The sequence below is a fragment of the Lampetra planeri genome, chromosome 36 (assembly GCF_965212315.1).
Source record: "Lampetra planeri chromosome 36, kcLamPlan1.2.h2, whole genome shotgun sequence".
Classification (NCBI taxonomy): domain Eukaryota; kingdom Metazoa; phylum Chordata; class Hyperoartia; order Petromyzontiformes; family Petromyzontidae; genus Lampetra; species Lampetra planeri.
Window position 1 is genome coordinate 10949755 of NC_136142.1, and position 16466 is coordinate 10966220.

A 16466-nucleotide genomic window follows, 5' to 3' on the forward strand; every position below is an offset into this window, starting at 1 on the left:
GTGCTAAAACTGTACAGGTGTAACTACCGGTCCAGTAGCTGTAATATGATGAGGTCGAATGCTGGTAAGCCTAACAGTACGCTTAATTACTTATCTACCAGATGTGTGTTACTTATTTATTGGATATTTACTTTTGTTACTTATTTACTGTTTTAAGGTCACTCGTTTCCGGTTAGTTTGTTTTCTTTGTGCGCGTTATGATTTTAATGTTAACAATTGATAGTGGAATGTATTACAAATGTAAACTTTGTATTAATATGATGGAATTAAGCTGCGGTAACGACGTTAAAGATATGAATGCATGCGGGGTATATGACGATGCGGACTATCTGAAATTTGTTTTATACAAAATGCTATTTTTGCGGGGTATATGCGTCTGCGGGTTATATACGTATGCGGGCTATATGCGAGAAAATACGGTATATGGCTTACCAAAAATCCATAAAGAAGGTACACCCCTTCATCCCATCATCTCCACTATTGGCTCACCCACCTACAAACTGGCGCGATATCTGTCTGAGACCTTACAGCCATTCACTAGTAAGACCACCTCTTCTGTTCTTAACTCAGCTCACCTGGTATCGCCAATTAAAGGCATCTCACTGTCCCCAGGTGATTTGCTCATTAGTTTCGATGTAGTTTCTATGGTCACCAAAGTTTCTGTGCCCGATACCATTGCAATAATTGAAGATTTGGTCCAACAAGGCTGAATGCTGATGTACCAGCCCTGGTGATACACTGCCTCACCAATACATACTTCACTTGGAATGAAACATTCTACAAACAAACTGACGGCACCCCAATGGGTTCTCCCATATCTCCGGTTGTGGCCAACATTTTCATGGAAAAATTTGAGACGGACGCCATCCAGGCATCCACTCTACGCCCGTCCTTGTGGAAGAGGTACGTGGATGGCACGTTAGTCATCTGGCCACATGGCCGACCGGCTCTGGAACAATTCCTAAACCACATCAATTCCATACACCCAGCAATCAAATTCACCATGGAGGTAGAAAAGGGTGGCATGCTAACCTTCTTGTATATCTTTATAAAAAAGAGACCAGATGACTCAATGAGCCACCCTGTCTACAGGAAAGTAACCCATACTGACGCCTACCTAAAACCGGATTCCCACCACCATCCATCCCAGAAGAATTCCCTCATCAAAACGCTACACCATAGAGCTCAATGCATCTCTGACCATGAACACCTGACCAGTGAACTCAAACACATACACCAGGCTCTCAAGACGAATGGATATTCTGACTACACAATCCACAAAGCCATCACCCCAACCATGAGGAAGGAGCTATCTGAAAATCCAATCAAAAGCATCACCTTACCTTACATAGCAGGGATAACCAAAAATATTTCCAAAATCTTGAACAAACACAAAATCCAGGTCCGATTTAATACAGTGCATAAAATTCGTGACCTGATCCCATCTGTGATGGACAAGATTCCTGACATGCAATATCCCAGCGTCTACAAACTAAGCTGTATCTGCGGCAGCAGTTACATTGGGGAAACCAAACGACATGTCTCGGACCGTGTTCGTGAACATAAGAAAGATCTGAAACACTTCTGCCGTGGCTGATGATGACTTTAATGTAGCTGGCTCACATGAAATTGATTTCTCTTAAGACGATGGTACTTTGCAAGCCGACTGGCTATCAACAAAGATTCGTTGACGAAGCCATCCATATATACATATACAGACACAATTTCAACCGAGACGACGGTTTTACACTCAGCAATCATTTGAAAGATGTCATCAACCACTTTGGGTCATGACTTGATTTGTGTTTTCTTGTCCACCTCCACCGTCAGCAGTGTGGGTGTGTGGAGCAAGGTGCAATGCTTTGATTGGTGTAGACCTACTGCCGATGTCGGAGCCTTCTTCTACATTAACATTAGCTGCCCCGCCCATCTCTAAACCTTTATAAACAGCTTTCCCTCAAGAGGCTAACCTCCCTGTTCCTGATGACGACCGCTTGTGTTGTGATCGAAACATCGTGATATTTATTATTTTTTATTCACTTTATTTTCATTTTTATAATTTTATTGTTATATTTTTATCTACCTACGTGACTTTACGGAAAGATTCATAGAATACCATATAGAACAGGGAAGAACATACAAACACCAGGTAGAAATCTTCTTGGTTCTTTCGGTAAAGTCACGTAGAAGGGAAATAATAAAATAATAATAAAAAAACATTAAATAATTCTCACGACGTTTCGGCCACAACGCAAGCAGCCATCCTCAGGTGAAGAACAGGTCTGTCGGGAAGACAGCGTCTGAATGAAACACCCCAGGCTTGGAGCGTATATTTAACCTGGGTTGGAGGGGGAAGAGCGCCTTGACAAAATAATTTGCATATCAAGCGGAATTTAGCATATTTATGGGAAATGCAGATATGGGATTAGTCACTACTTGTGAAATACGTAGGAGGTGGGCGGGGGGTTTCAAAGTCATATTGTGCCCGTGCATTATGCAGGATTAGCAGCATCAAAGGGAGGGGATAGGGGTAGCATTAATAAAGGGAAGGAATGTTAGTTAATAGTATGTAGCTGCTGTAACTAAACCACCACGTAAAAAACTAAAGTATAAACTACATAGTATCATCAGTATACTAAATATACTCTCCAATAAGCTGAGCTACTAACAGTAAGTAATACATTACAATTCTATGTCGCAAAAAATATATAATATGCTTCCAGCTAAACCTTTTTCCTCTTACATCACACGGGTCTACCCCATACTATATACTGCCATAGACAAACCCAACATTAAATTATATACTGTATTACTATACACCACCCTATACCTTCGACTATACATTGTAATATTACACTATGTATTATTCTACCCACCCTACTGTATACCACACTGCTGTATATTCACTATACAATTACGATACTATATATTACCTTATACATTGTATTAAACATTACAATTTTATACTATTTATTATTATACAATCTGCTATACACTATACCATTGACCGTCGCGTGAAAGATACTAAGAGGAAGCAACGAAATATGTCAATGGGAGAGTGGTGGTAGGAGACTTGCAGAGGAGCAAACAATCCATTCCCTGCGGAGAATACAAGATATATAGTCAATGCCAGTGAGTGGACTGCGGTCTGAAAGTCACCGTAAACATGAACACAATCAGTTAAGATCCGAAAGGGTTTATTACGTCCTTCCAATGATTGCTGGGCCAGAATCCATCTTCTCGGTTGAAATTGTCTGCGTTTGTATATGTGGATCGTCTCATGAACGAATCTCTCATGGTAGCCAGATGGCTTGCAGAAAACCTCTGTCTTGGAGAAGTCAATGTCATGTGAGCCCACTGAATTGTAACAGTGATCTGCCACGGCTGAGGTGTTTGTCCTACCGTGTTTCAGGTCCACATCTTTTACAGACGGGACCTTAAGAGTTTGACGTACGTGTTTGAGTTCACTGGCAATGTGTTCCTGGTCGGAGATGCATTGGGCTCTATGGTAGAGTGTCTTGATGAGGGAATTCTTCTGGGATGGATGGTGGTGGGAATCCGGTTTTAGGTAAGCATCCGTATGGGTGGCTTTCCTGTAGACAGAGTGGCTCATTGAACCATCAGGTCTCCTTTTAATTAGGACATCCAAAAAGGGTAGCTTGCCATCTTTTTCGACTTCCATGGTGAATCTGATGGCTGGGTGTATGGAATTGATGTGGTCGAGGAATTGGTCTAGAGCAGGCCGGCCATGTGGCCAGATGACAAAAGTGTCATCTACGTACCTCTTCCATAACATCGGGCGTAGAGTGGCAGTCTGGATGGCGTCAGTCTCAAATTTCTCCATGAAAACGTTGGCTACAACCGGAGATAGGGGGAAGCCCATTAGGGTGCCCTCAGTTTGTTGGTAGAAAGTTCCAGTCCAGGTGAAGTATGTTTTGGTTAAGCAGTGTCTCACCAGGGGGGGTACCCCAGTATTCAGTCCTTGATGAACCAAGTCTTCAATGATTGCGATGGTGTCAGGTACAGGAACTTTGGTGAATAAGGAAACCACATCAAAACTGACAAGCAGGTCGTCTGGGGACGGGGAAATTCCCTTGATTGTCGATACCAGGTGAGTAGAGTTTAGTACCGCAGAGGTGGTTTTTCCAGTGAAAGGCCGCAGGATTTCAGACAAAAAACGATCCAGTTTGTAGGTGGGGGAGTTGATAGTAGAGACAATAGGACGAAGAGGTGTATCTTCTTTACGTATCTTTGGCAAGCCATATAATCTTGGTGGCCTGGCTGCAGAAGGTTTCAACGAGAACTGTTTGGTTTGATCAATTAATGCGGTTGAATCAGAATTGATTTTGTTGGTTTTAATGACAAGGCTGTTGGTGGGGTCTCTTTTTATTTTTGTATAGCTGCCATCGTTGAGTAGTTCTTGAATTTTGTTGTTGTATTCTATTTTGTCCATGATGACAGTGGCATTGCCTTTGTCGGCTGAGAGGATGACAATGTCATCCCTCTTTTTTAATTGAGCTAATTCAAACGCTCATCTTTGCTGATGTTGCTAGCTGGCATCTTAGCGTTTTTGAGAGTTGCAGCGATTTCAGATCTTGCTACGTCTGCAGCGATGTGACTCAGGCCCTTGAGAGCCACATCTACTTGGGCAATGATACCATTAACTGGTATGTGTCTAGGTGTGACTACAAAGTTTAGTCCTTTAGCTAAAACGGATTTCAGACTTCTCAGAAATAGAACTGTTACTGCGATTAATTACGACTTTGTTAACGTCTAGCTTTTCAGTGTGTGGGTCCGGTCTCTTGTTTGAGAGGCGGTTGAATTTGGAAATCAAGTTGTCCTTAGATTTGGTCGACATAGTGGCAGCTGAAGAGGCAGTTATATTGTCTACATGTTCCCAATCCGATGTGGACATTGTTGTAGTCAAAGATAAGTGTGATTTGTAGAGTGTCTTGTCTAACTGATCTAGTTCGGTGCGCATAAGTCTAATTTTCTCTGAGATAAGAGCTAAGCTAGTTCTAGACAAATCCTGCGGCCTTTCACTGGAAAAACCACCTCTGCGGTACTAAACTCTACTGACCTGGTATCGACAATCAAGGGAATATCCCTGTCCCCAGACGACCTGCTTGTCAGTTTTGATGTGGTTTCCTTATACACCAAAGTTCCTGTACCTGACACCATCGCAATCATTGAAGACTTGGTTCATCAAGGACTGAATACTGGGGTACCCCCCCTGGTGAGACATTGCTTAACCAATACATACTTCACCTGGAATGGAACTTTCTACCAGCAAACTGAGAGCACCCCAATGGGCTCCCCCTATCTCCGGTTGTAGCCAACGTTTTCATTGAGAAATTTGAGACTGACGCAATCCAGACTGCCACTCTACGCCCGACCTTATGGAAGAGGTACGTAGACGACACTTTTGTCATCTGGCCACATGGCCGGCCTGCTCTAGACCAATTCCTCGACCACATCAATTCCATACACCCAGTCATCAGATTCACCATGGAAGTCGAAAAAGATGGCAAGCTACCCTTTTTGGATGTCCTAATTAAAAGGAGACCTGATGGTTCAATGAGCCACTCTGTCTACAGGAAAGCCGCCCATATGGATGCTTACCTAAAACCGGATTCCCACCACCATCCATCCAAGAAGAATTCCCTCATCAAGACTCTATACCATAGAGCCCAATGCATCTCCGACCAGGAACACATTGCCAGTGAACTCAAACACGTACGCCAAGCTCTTAAGGCTAATGGTTACTCCGACTACACAATCCGCAAAGCCATCACTCCAACAATCAAGAAGGATCCTGTTGAGGAGCCTTTCAAAACCATCACCTTACCCTTCATTGCTGGGGTCACAAAAAATATCTCCAAAATCCTGATTAAACACAAGTACCAGGTCCGATTCAACACAGTACATAAAATCCGTGATCTGGTCCCGTCTGTAAAAGATGTGGTTCCAGACATACAGTACTCTGGCGTCTACAAACTAAGTTGCCTCTGTGGTAGCAGTTACATTGGAGAAACCAAACAATATGTCTCGGACCGCATCCGTGAACATAAAGCAGACCTGAAACACGGTAGGACAAACACCTCAGCCGTGGCAGATCACTGTTACAATTCAGTGGGCTCACATGACATTGACTTCTCCAAGACAGAGGTTCTCTGCAAGCCATCTGGCTACCATGAGAGATTCGTTCATGAGGCGATCCACATATACAAACACAGACAATTTCAACCGAGAAGATGGATTCTGGCTCAGCAATCATTGGAAGGACGTAATAAACCATTTAGGATCTTAACTGATTGTGTTCACGTTTACGGTGACTTTCAGACCGCAGTCCACTCACTGGCATTGACTATATATCTTGTATTCTCCGCAGGGAATGGATTGTTTGCTCCGCTGCAATTTTCCTACCACCACTCTCTCATTTACATATTTCGTTGCTTCCTCTTAGTATCTTTCACGCGATGGTCAATGGTATAGTGTATAGCAGATTGTATAATAATAAGTAGTATAAAATTGTAATGTTTAATACAATGTATAAGGTAATATATAGTATCGTAATTGTATAGTGAATATACAGCAGTGTGGTATACAGTAGGGTGGGTAGAATAATACATAGTGTAATATTACAATGTATAGTCGAAGGTATAGGGTGGTGTATAGTAATACAGTATATAATTTAATGTTGGGTTTGTCTATGGCAGTATATAGTATGGGGTAGACCCGTGTGATGTAAGAGGAAAAAGGTTTAGCTGGAAGCATATTATATATTTTTTGCGACATAGAATTGTAATGTATTACTTACTGTTAGTAGCTCAGCTTATTGGAGAGTATATTTAGTATACTGATGATACTATGTAGTTTATACTTTAGTTTTTTACGTGGTGGTTTAGTTACTGCAGCTACATACTATTAACTAACATTCCTCCCCTTTATTAATGCTACCCCTATCCCCTCCCTTTGATGCTGCTAATCCTGCATAATGCACGGGCACAATATGACTTTGAAACCCCCCCGCCCACCTCCTACGCATTTCACAAGTAGTGACTAATCCCATATCTGCATTTGCCATAAATATGCTAAATTCCTCTTGATATGCAAATTCTTTTGTCAAGGAGCTCTTCCCCCTCCAACCCAGCTTAAATATACACTCCAAGCCTGGGGTGTTTCATTCAGACGCTGTCTTCCCGACAGACTTGTTCTTCACCTGAGGACGGCTGCTTGCGTTGTGGCCGAAACGTCGTGAGAATTATTTAATTGGTTCATTTTTATTATTTTATTATTTCCCTTCTACGTGACTTTACCGAAAAAACCAAGAAGATGAATCCCTGCAGTCACGAAAGCTTTAAATCGAAATTTAACCACATAGAAAGGCACCCAAGTTAGGAATCAAACCCAGGTCCTTCTTGCTGTGAGGCACAAGTGTTAATATAGCACAGCCACCCTGCCCCCCAGGAGTGTAACGGTGCACTAATTAAAATATAAATATCGATTCTTAATCTCGCGACACAAGCATCAAATCCGAAGTGACAGAACAGATGTTTTTTTTGTCATGTTGGTATGACCAAATGACCCAGAATGCACGTGATCGTCGGATCTCATGAGGTTCTACAGGGCTGAGCCTGGATATATCGTGCTTAGATGGGAGACTACCATGCACAAACAAGTGTCATAGTTGTTGTGAGCAGTAGGGGGCAGTGCAGTAAAATACACTAATAACAATATTGTACATATGTAAGGTGCATTTCATCCGTAAATCCCAATGTGCCAATGTCTATGGAAAGCATGGAATAAACAGAGTCTGCAGAAAAAACGTCCAGAACTAGTAGTGTAAAGGCCAATTTAAAGAGGTGAGTTTTCAAGACAGACTTAAATATAGCTAACGATTCCAATCGTCTTATTAGCAAAGTCAAAGCGTTTCAAAGCTTTGGAGCTCCACTGAAAAAAGGCCGATGACCCAAGGAAATGAGCCTTGACCTCAGAATACTTGTTCTGCTCTTCCCCCTCCTCACCCTTCACCAACCTGCCACTGACTAGCGCGGTGAAATATGGTAAAATATCCTTCATGGCTTGCAAGGTTTGCAGATGCTATCATACCCCAAAATGGGCTGCACATTAAACAAGATATACATTTAACGCCACAAGTTGCATAACAATTTTACTTGACCCTGACCCAAACCCCACATCCACTAGAGAGGTTGCTACATCCACCACGAAGTTAAAAATAAATTCGCCAATCGAATGGAGAATGTGTTACTCCCCTAACGCAGCAAGACTAACACTGTTGGTTGACAAGGAGTGTGGGCTGATGGGTGTAAATGTGATTTATTTGACTGGTGGGTCATGAAACACACACTTGTCTTTTCATTGGCCAACAATCCACTAAGACGTCACAATGTTGTTTTGAGACAAAGATCCCCCTGTTTTGCCTTAAAAACTGGGGGGCAGGTGCTGTTAGTAAGCACGTATTAGGCCACACACACACAAACGTGTTACATATACACAAAGACAGACGCCTACACACTTGTATTTACAACATGCAAAGATCACCTATGTAGCCATAACCGACTGTAGGTGCAAGCGCTGTTAGCGAGCAACTACAGTGAGGGAAAAAAGTATTTGATCCCCTGCTGATTTTGTACGTTTGCCCACTGACAAAGAAATTATCAGTCTATAATTTTAATGGTAGGTTTATTTGAACAGTGAGAAACAGAACAACAACAAAATCCAGATAAACGCATGTCAAAAATGTTATAAATTTATTTGCATTTTAATGAGGAAAATAAGTATTTGACCCCCTCTCAATCAAAACGATTTTTGGCTCCCAGGTGTCTTTATAGGTAACGAGCTGAGATTAGGAGCACACTCTTAAAGGGAGTGCTCCTAATCTCAGCTTGTTACCTGTATAAAAAGACACCTGTTCACAGAAGCAATCAATCAGATTCCAAACTCTCCACTATGGCCAAGACCAAAGAGCTCTCCAAGGATGTCAGGGACAAGATTGTAGACCTACACAAGGCTGGAATGGGCTACAAGACCATCGCCAAGCAGCTTGGTGAGAAGGTGACAACAGTTGGTGCGATTATTAGCAAATGAAAGAAACACAAAAGAACTGTAAATCTCCCTCGGCCTGGGGCTCAATGCAAGATCTCACCTCGTGGAGTTGCAATGATCATGAGAACGGTGAGGAATCAGCCCAGAACTACACGGGAGGATCTTGTCAATTATCTCAAGGCAGCTGGGACCATAGTCACCAAGAAAACAGTTGGTAACACACTACGCCGTGAAGGACTGAAATCCTGCAGCGCCCGCAAGGTCCCCCTGCTCAAGAAAGCACATATACATGCCCGTCTGAAGTTTGCCAATGAACATCTGAATGATTCAGAGGACAACTGGGTGAAAGTGGTGTGGTCAGATGAGACCAAAATGGAGCTCTTTGGCATCAACTCAACTCGCCGTGTTCGGAGGAGGAGGAATGCTGCCTATGACCCCAAGAACACCATCCCCACCGTCAAACATGGAGGTGGAAACATTATGCTTTGGGGGGGTTTTTCTGCTAAGGGGACAGGACAACTGCACCGCATCAAAGGGACGAGGACGGGGCCATGTACCGTCAAATCTTGGGTGAGAACCTCCTTCCCTCAGCCAGGGCATTGAAAATGGGTCATGGATGGGTATTCCAGCATGACAATTACCCAAAACACACGGCCAAGACAACAATGGAGTGGCTCAAGAAGAAGCACATTAAGGTCCTGGAGTGGCCTAGCTAGTCTCCAGACCTTAATCCCGTAGAAAATCTGTGGAGGGAGCTGAAGGTTCGAGTTGCCAAACGTCAGCCTCGAAACCTTAATGACTTGGAGAAGATCTGCAAAGAGGAGTGGGACAAAATCCCTCCTGAGATGTGTGCAAACCTGGTGGCCAACTACAAGAAACGTCTGACCTCTGTAATTGCCAACAAGGGTTTTGCCACCAAGTACTAAGTCCTGTTTTGCAGAGGGGTCAAATACTTATTTCCCTCATTAAAATGCAAATCAATTTATAACATTTTTGACATGCGTTTTTCTCGATTTTGTTGTTGTTATTCTGTTTCTCACTGTTCAAATAAATCTACCATTAAAATTATAGACTGATAATTTCTTTGTCAGTGGGCAAACGCACAAAATCAGCAGGGGATCAATTACTTTTTTCCCTCACTGTATAAAGGCCGGCACGGCACACTAAGGGGTGAGTGGCCAGCACCACGCCTGGCTGTGTTTGTCTCCCCAATGGCGATGTTTACAAACCGCAACAGGTACTTCCTTTAAGGTAACCGAGATATTCACCACTGATGTAGGCTGCGAGCGGTAATCAAACTCAGGTGGCGGGTTTGTCACGTAGTTCACTAACCACTTCACACAACGTGTCATTCACCACACGCAGTCGCATTTGTACCAAAAGCACAGACAACAGCCGTTCACCCCTAAGTAGTGATGACAGAACCACGGCGCTTGTGCCATGCTAGGTGCACTTTGAGGCCACGTGAAGTGTCTAAGGCCCGCTGGCAGGAAGTCACGGAATAGACCCAGGTGCCACGGGTTGACCGACTGAGATGACTGGCTGACTGAGATCACTGGCACACACACGTACAGATGACTGACTGTACGGTACTCAAACGACACACACCTATGTTACAAACACCCATGTTACACGCATTTGGACACACCCATTTACACACACCCATTTACACACCACACTTGAGCTCACACGTCCCAGCCACACAACCACGCAGACTACGAACATTAAATCACATAAAAAGACAAACACGTTATGCATCAAGTATTAGAAAACGTACACATTAACCACACATATGCAGTGACACACAAAGGCGTGTTTTGAACACACAGTTACACACGTAACTAAGACGCTCACAAACATAGGTCATATACAAGCACGTACTACGCGCCTATTGCCACACATACTATAACAAACACACGTGTTGCACACACGCGCGCATTACACACAATAAAACACACACGTTTACCACACACACCTCATAGACATGCAGCCCACCCACACGTGCACCACACATGCCACAAAGCACTCACGCGCCTCACACACACACGTGCACCACACACACGTGCACCACACACACGTGCACCACACACACGTGCACCACACACACGTGCACCACACACGCGCACACATCACCCTCGCTCACCGTTACACGGGCACGCTGTGTAAGCCCTGCCAAAGATGGAGGTAGCCAAGAGAAAGCGAGCAAGGCTCTTTGAAAGAGGAGTTGGTGTTCGCTGGGAACAATGAGAGTCCCTCACGTGGATGCTTGGCACGGAGGGGACACTGGGGGTGGGGGAGGGGCACTGGGGAGTGGGGGTTATGGGGGAGAGAGGGGGGCGTGGGGGAAGGAGCAAGGGGAGGGGCTGCGGCAGAGGAAGGGGATGGGGCAGCAGGGGCAAAGGCCACTGCGTAAAATCTGGGGTCACAGTTCACATTCCATCCCTTATTTGGGCGTCCCATTGTAACTCAGCCTTGGGCAGGGAAAGCCACTTTGGTTTCTGGTTTCATTACCTACGTTAGCGGAGTGGCGTTTACTCAACCGATGGCATTGAGCCAACAGTGGCAATTCCATATTTCCATGGCAGGGGCCATGCCGGGGCATGGGAAGACCAATACTGTTGTGCAGTTCGGAAAACACTTCCATGTGTCTTTTTAAAATAAGTTTTCATATGATACTGTATGCCCTAATAGTGATGTTATTGGTCACCTTATTATTTCAATTACCAAGACGATATTATCTTAGCAGTGTTGGTTTACTGTCGCTGGCTATTATAACAACCTGATATAATCACACCGAGTCAGAAGCCTTGAACGCAGAATGTCACTTTCTGGCAAGGCAATTATGAACCCCCTATGACAGAGACAGACCAAGGGCTTTAATTCAGGAGCGCAACGGTGCTGACGCAATTTCTATGACAAGGCCATTATGGACCCCCTGAGACAGACACCCAGTGCGAAAGCTCAAACTCTGGATCGTAATAGTGCTGGTTCAGTATATCTGGCCATTATGAACCGCATGGGAAAAACAGACGACGCAGGCCCAGGCTTTGAACCCCAGACTTTGGCAGTGCTGCTCAATATCTACCACAGTCACTATGAACCCCATGAGACAAAGAAGGACAGACACCCCTAAACCTGATGCTTCGACCCAGCATGTTAGTGGTGGTGGCTTGATTAACCTCACGATAGAGAATAGAAAACACCAGCCCAAGTGCCTGAAACTAATGATCTCAGTGATGTCTGTTGTCTATGATATGCCCATTATGAACCCATTTAGACACACCCACCCAGGATCTCAGCTCTGCTGACAAAGTCTCCGATATCCTCAGATTTTCCCCTCCACATTTAGAATCAACATGCGTTTTATTTGGCTGCCATAAATTTCCACGTGATAAGCCACTTCGATGAGCGATCATTTGTAGCTAGGCCACTTCTGAAAAAGAGCTACATAGCTCAGTGTGGGCCTTACCTGGTCAAAGAAAAAGTCATCTTGATTCACCCAATTCACCTGGCAAGCTATTTCACTTTTTTACATTTATTCTCATCAAGTTGGCAATTATATTCTAACTTTCCAAGCAAATGTATACGATGAGAGCCTCCCCATGCTGTAGATTGTCAAGATCATAGGTACTAGTGAATGAGGGATATTTGATCGTACCGATTAGTGTGGGTTGAGTTATGGGAGTGTAGAACAATGGATTTGCTGCACTGCCCTCTATTGGCATTATGCAACCGGTTCAGCTTAAATGGAAAATAAAACCTCGTGTCATATTTCATTTGTACTGTACACCGTTATTCAGCGTATACATTACAGTGGATTACCCCCATTCCTTTCTCCACCACCCTCTCCAGATCTGACACGGAGGGTTGCCAACATGAATAGTTTGAGAAAAAACTGAACTCAATATCATGAGCGTCACTGTGGAGAAGAACATAAGTAACAACATTGATAAGCACGCAAAATAATCTCTTTCAGATGTCCGTCTCTCCACATTAAAACTAAAGTATTTATTTTACACCATTTATGAGCCCCATGCCCTTTTAGGAGGGCATAATTATAGCAATATTGATTCAATACCAGCAAACTGGACCAGTTTCAACAGTGTCTAATCAGTAGCCAGGCTTTCTTGATTCAATACTGGTGAAATGCCAGATGTTATAGGCAAGGGAGCCTATTATTTTAATTATGGGTCCGAAATCGACGCAAAATAATAAAATACTTAACACGCGCAAGCCCCGTTGTTCTTTCGCACAACACATCAGTCAAACGCTAGGGGACTCAGCCACCCATGAGCTTACACCATCTACAGCTATTGTCTCAAGACCATCCAATCATAAGAGACACCGTACTTCGTTGCAAAGTGGGCACGAGACAATTCATGGATTAAAAGCGATGGTCTCACACACGGCACGTGCACCGAATCATAGGATTGAGAGTTGATTGTTCATGTTTTGTACAAGTTAAATGCAAGCGTTAGTTTTGTGCCAATAGAAGAAATGAGACTGAGCAATTGAAATGTGGAGCACAAACCAGACTGGCAGAATGATACAGTACAAGTGAGACAAATAGTCTCGACAAGACGACGAGTTCAAATGCCACAGTGCCAACGATATGGTGCTCACGAGACAGACAATACAGATGAGCTACAATGAGACAAAAGACACTACAAATGCCTCGGACAACAAACGCGACGTTACATAACGAGGCTAACGAAAACAGTACAGATAAGACACATGGTACAAATGGGATGGACAATATAATTGTGACAAGCAATTATAATGATAGAATTATAATGAGGCAAAGGTGCATCAGTGCTGAGGAGACCAACAATAGAGGCAAGATAGCCCGTACAAGCTGATAGATAGAACAAAGGCAAAAAGTAACAACAAATCAATAGAAAAATACAAAGCAATTAATTATTGGATCAATTAATGATCCTAAATTGTGACAAATCATTAAATCACTGCGAGGGTTAGTATTAGTATTAGGCTTGGTGTTGAGGTTGTAGTTTCAAGTTTATGTTGAAGTCAGATGACCATGACTTGATGTTTTTCCTTTACTCATGAACAAAGCATCAGTCCCAGGGGATATGCGCAGCCTAATTGTGTACATCCACAGAGTAAGAGTTGTCTTATTTCATCTTCGTGTGAAAGCAGCCCCGGCCCTCACTCCCTCACCTGCACCGTCTGCCGGTCAGTCAGGCCGCCGTACACCGAGATCTGTGCCGACCGTGCCGCCCCCACCCCGACTGCCGCCGCCGTCGTCGTCCCATTGGCAGCAGCGGCGGCACCGTTGGTCGCCGTGGCAATGGCGCCACCTGCCCCGGCAGCCGGAACAGCAGCAGGAACGCAGCTGGCTGTTCCAGAGGTCCCACCACCACCAGCGCTCGCGTCCTTGTCCATCGGCCGGGCAGCTGTGGTGAATAATTAAGAATGATTCAACATCCTGGGGTATGACGTTAACCTGGGTGGCAAGGGTGGCAGTGCAGTGGTAACAATTGTGCCTCATAGCAACAAGGGCCTGGGTTTGATTCCTACTCGAGCGCTTTTATGTATGGAGTTTTATGTTCTCCCCCTGTCCTCCATGGGTTTCCTCCGGATTCTCCGGTTTCCTCCTATAACTTAAAAAAAAAACAATCTACATTGTGTATTGGCCAAAGATCCTAGTGCTGAAAAACTACCTGATAACACTGGTCACACTTTTTATGGCATAAGGTATTCCAACGGTTTTAAGGTAATTTTGGGGTGCTGATTCCAAATCTGGCATCAGTTTTTGTCTATCACTTCAGGTTTTTGAGATATCAAATATTGCATTTTCAATAAAAACTGCAGAATAAAAATATTAAATAAATGTGGATACCTCCATAAAATGATATTATAAACACACTATCCTAAAAATACAGCACCATATTTTCAAACTAAAGCAGTCACTGACTCGCAACAACTTGCAATCATAAGTGACAGAGTTAATTTCGGGTAAAATCAATGAAAATGGGGTATGCCGATAGCATAAAAATGAGATGTGATAGAGCAAATCTGAGATCAGCTTTGGAATCAAACACCCTGAAATTAGTCTAAAACAGCTGCAAAAGTCCAGGCCAGAAAAAAAAAATGTGTTGACCAGTGTAATTACTCAATTGGGATGACACACAGCAGCAACATCGGCCCCACTACAAAAAAACTTGGTGGGATCCTCCTGAAAGAGAATCTTGAGACTGAAGCTTTCGTCGGTCAACGCGCTTAATAAAAATCTGTGGCAGTGCAGGTGGGAGTGCGGCCATCTTCCCTCTGGACCAAATGTTACTGGACAGAAGGTACAAAGATTTTGACTTTTGCAGTTTATTACGCAACCATATTTCGATACCGAAACTTTGAAGATATGAGAAGTTAATAATGTAGACGAAAGTATAATCTTTAAATTAAATCGTGACCATGAATCGTGGGAATTTACTGAATTGCAGGGAATGTGAATTAGTCGGAGGACTCGACACTGGGACATTTCTGAATCGTTTGGAAAGCTGCAGATATTGGCTGCTACACAACGGGTAACCAGTAGAGGGCGTGAGACTGCTTAGCGGTGGAGTGAGAACTGTGGAGCACGGGGAAGTGGGTGGTACCATTGGCAGTGGTAACAAAATATAAAAGATGCATTTAAAGCCAAAACGTTGTGTTTCAATTAACCAACATTTAAATTACTAGAGTCTACAGCCCTTTGTCAAACTAATGCTGGATGAAGGCCTTATCATGCTTCACCACGCTGACCAGTGCCGAATGGTGAAGTGGAGCATGCCTATGACTGGGTCAGATATAATTCGTTATTGATGTTAGCTATGGCCAGGCATCATACTCACGTCTCCAGTTTCATAGCAGTGTGGTAACCACTGTGCTACACTCCCACAAACGTATTACATGCCGTCCTCAACTTACAAACACCCGACTGATGAACACCCACACTTACGAACCAGCTTTCATGAAATACCGTTTTTTTACATCGACTTAAATCGCAAACTCGCACTTGTAAACCGTGTGTGTGTGCAATTGTGGCGAGTTCTTGCACATCTTCCGACATGCAAGCCAGCATCAGGACTCAAGGTAAGTGAAAATAAAAAATTATACTTGTGTTACTACTTTGTTTTATGTTTTATTTACTATACAGTATTTATTAAAATATTACATGGAAATGTACAATATTTATTTGTATTTATGAGTTTAATGACACTTCCCTTTTCTTCTGAACCGTAACATTTAATAACACTGACCACGTGAGCATTTAAATATCGTACATGATTGTGTTCGGACTTATGAGCGGGCCTCAGGAACGAATTATGTTCATAAGTCGAGTATTGACCAAATGGTATTATTATAACACTTGATTACCCAGGAAGAACCCCCGAGTC

The 16466-nt window shown here is 43.5% G+C and overlaps 1 protein-coding gene across 5 annotated transcripts in view; it reads right to left on the bottom strand.

The window, feature by feature from the left end:
- The window catches only part of LOC144730807 (polyhomeotic-like protein 2), an 84211-nt gene that overhangs the window by 51039 nt on the left and 16706 nt on the right, over nt 1-16466 (bottom strand). For 4 of the 5 annotated variants that reach the window (XM_078611580.1, XM_078611577.1, XM_078611579.1 and 1 more), the window contains exon 3: nt 14248-14483. In XM_078611580.1, coding sequence (XP_078467706.1) covers nt 14248-14483 — 236 coding nt within the window. Of the gene's footprint in view, nt 1-11212; nt 11356-14247; nt 14484-16466 lie in introns of those variants that run through there. The other variant, XM_078611581.1, reaches the window with a different exon arrangement.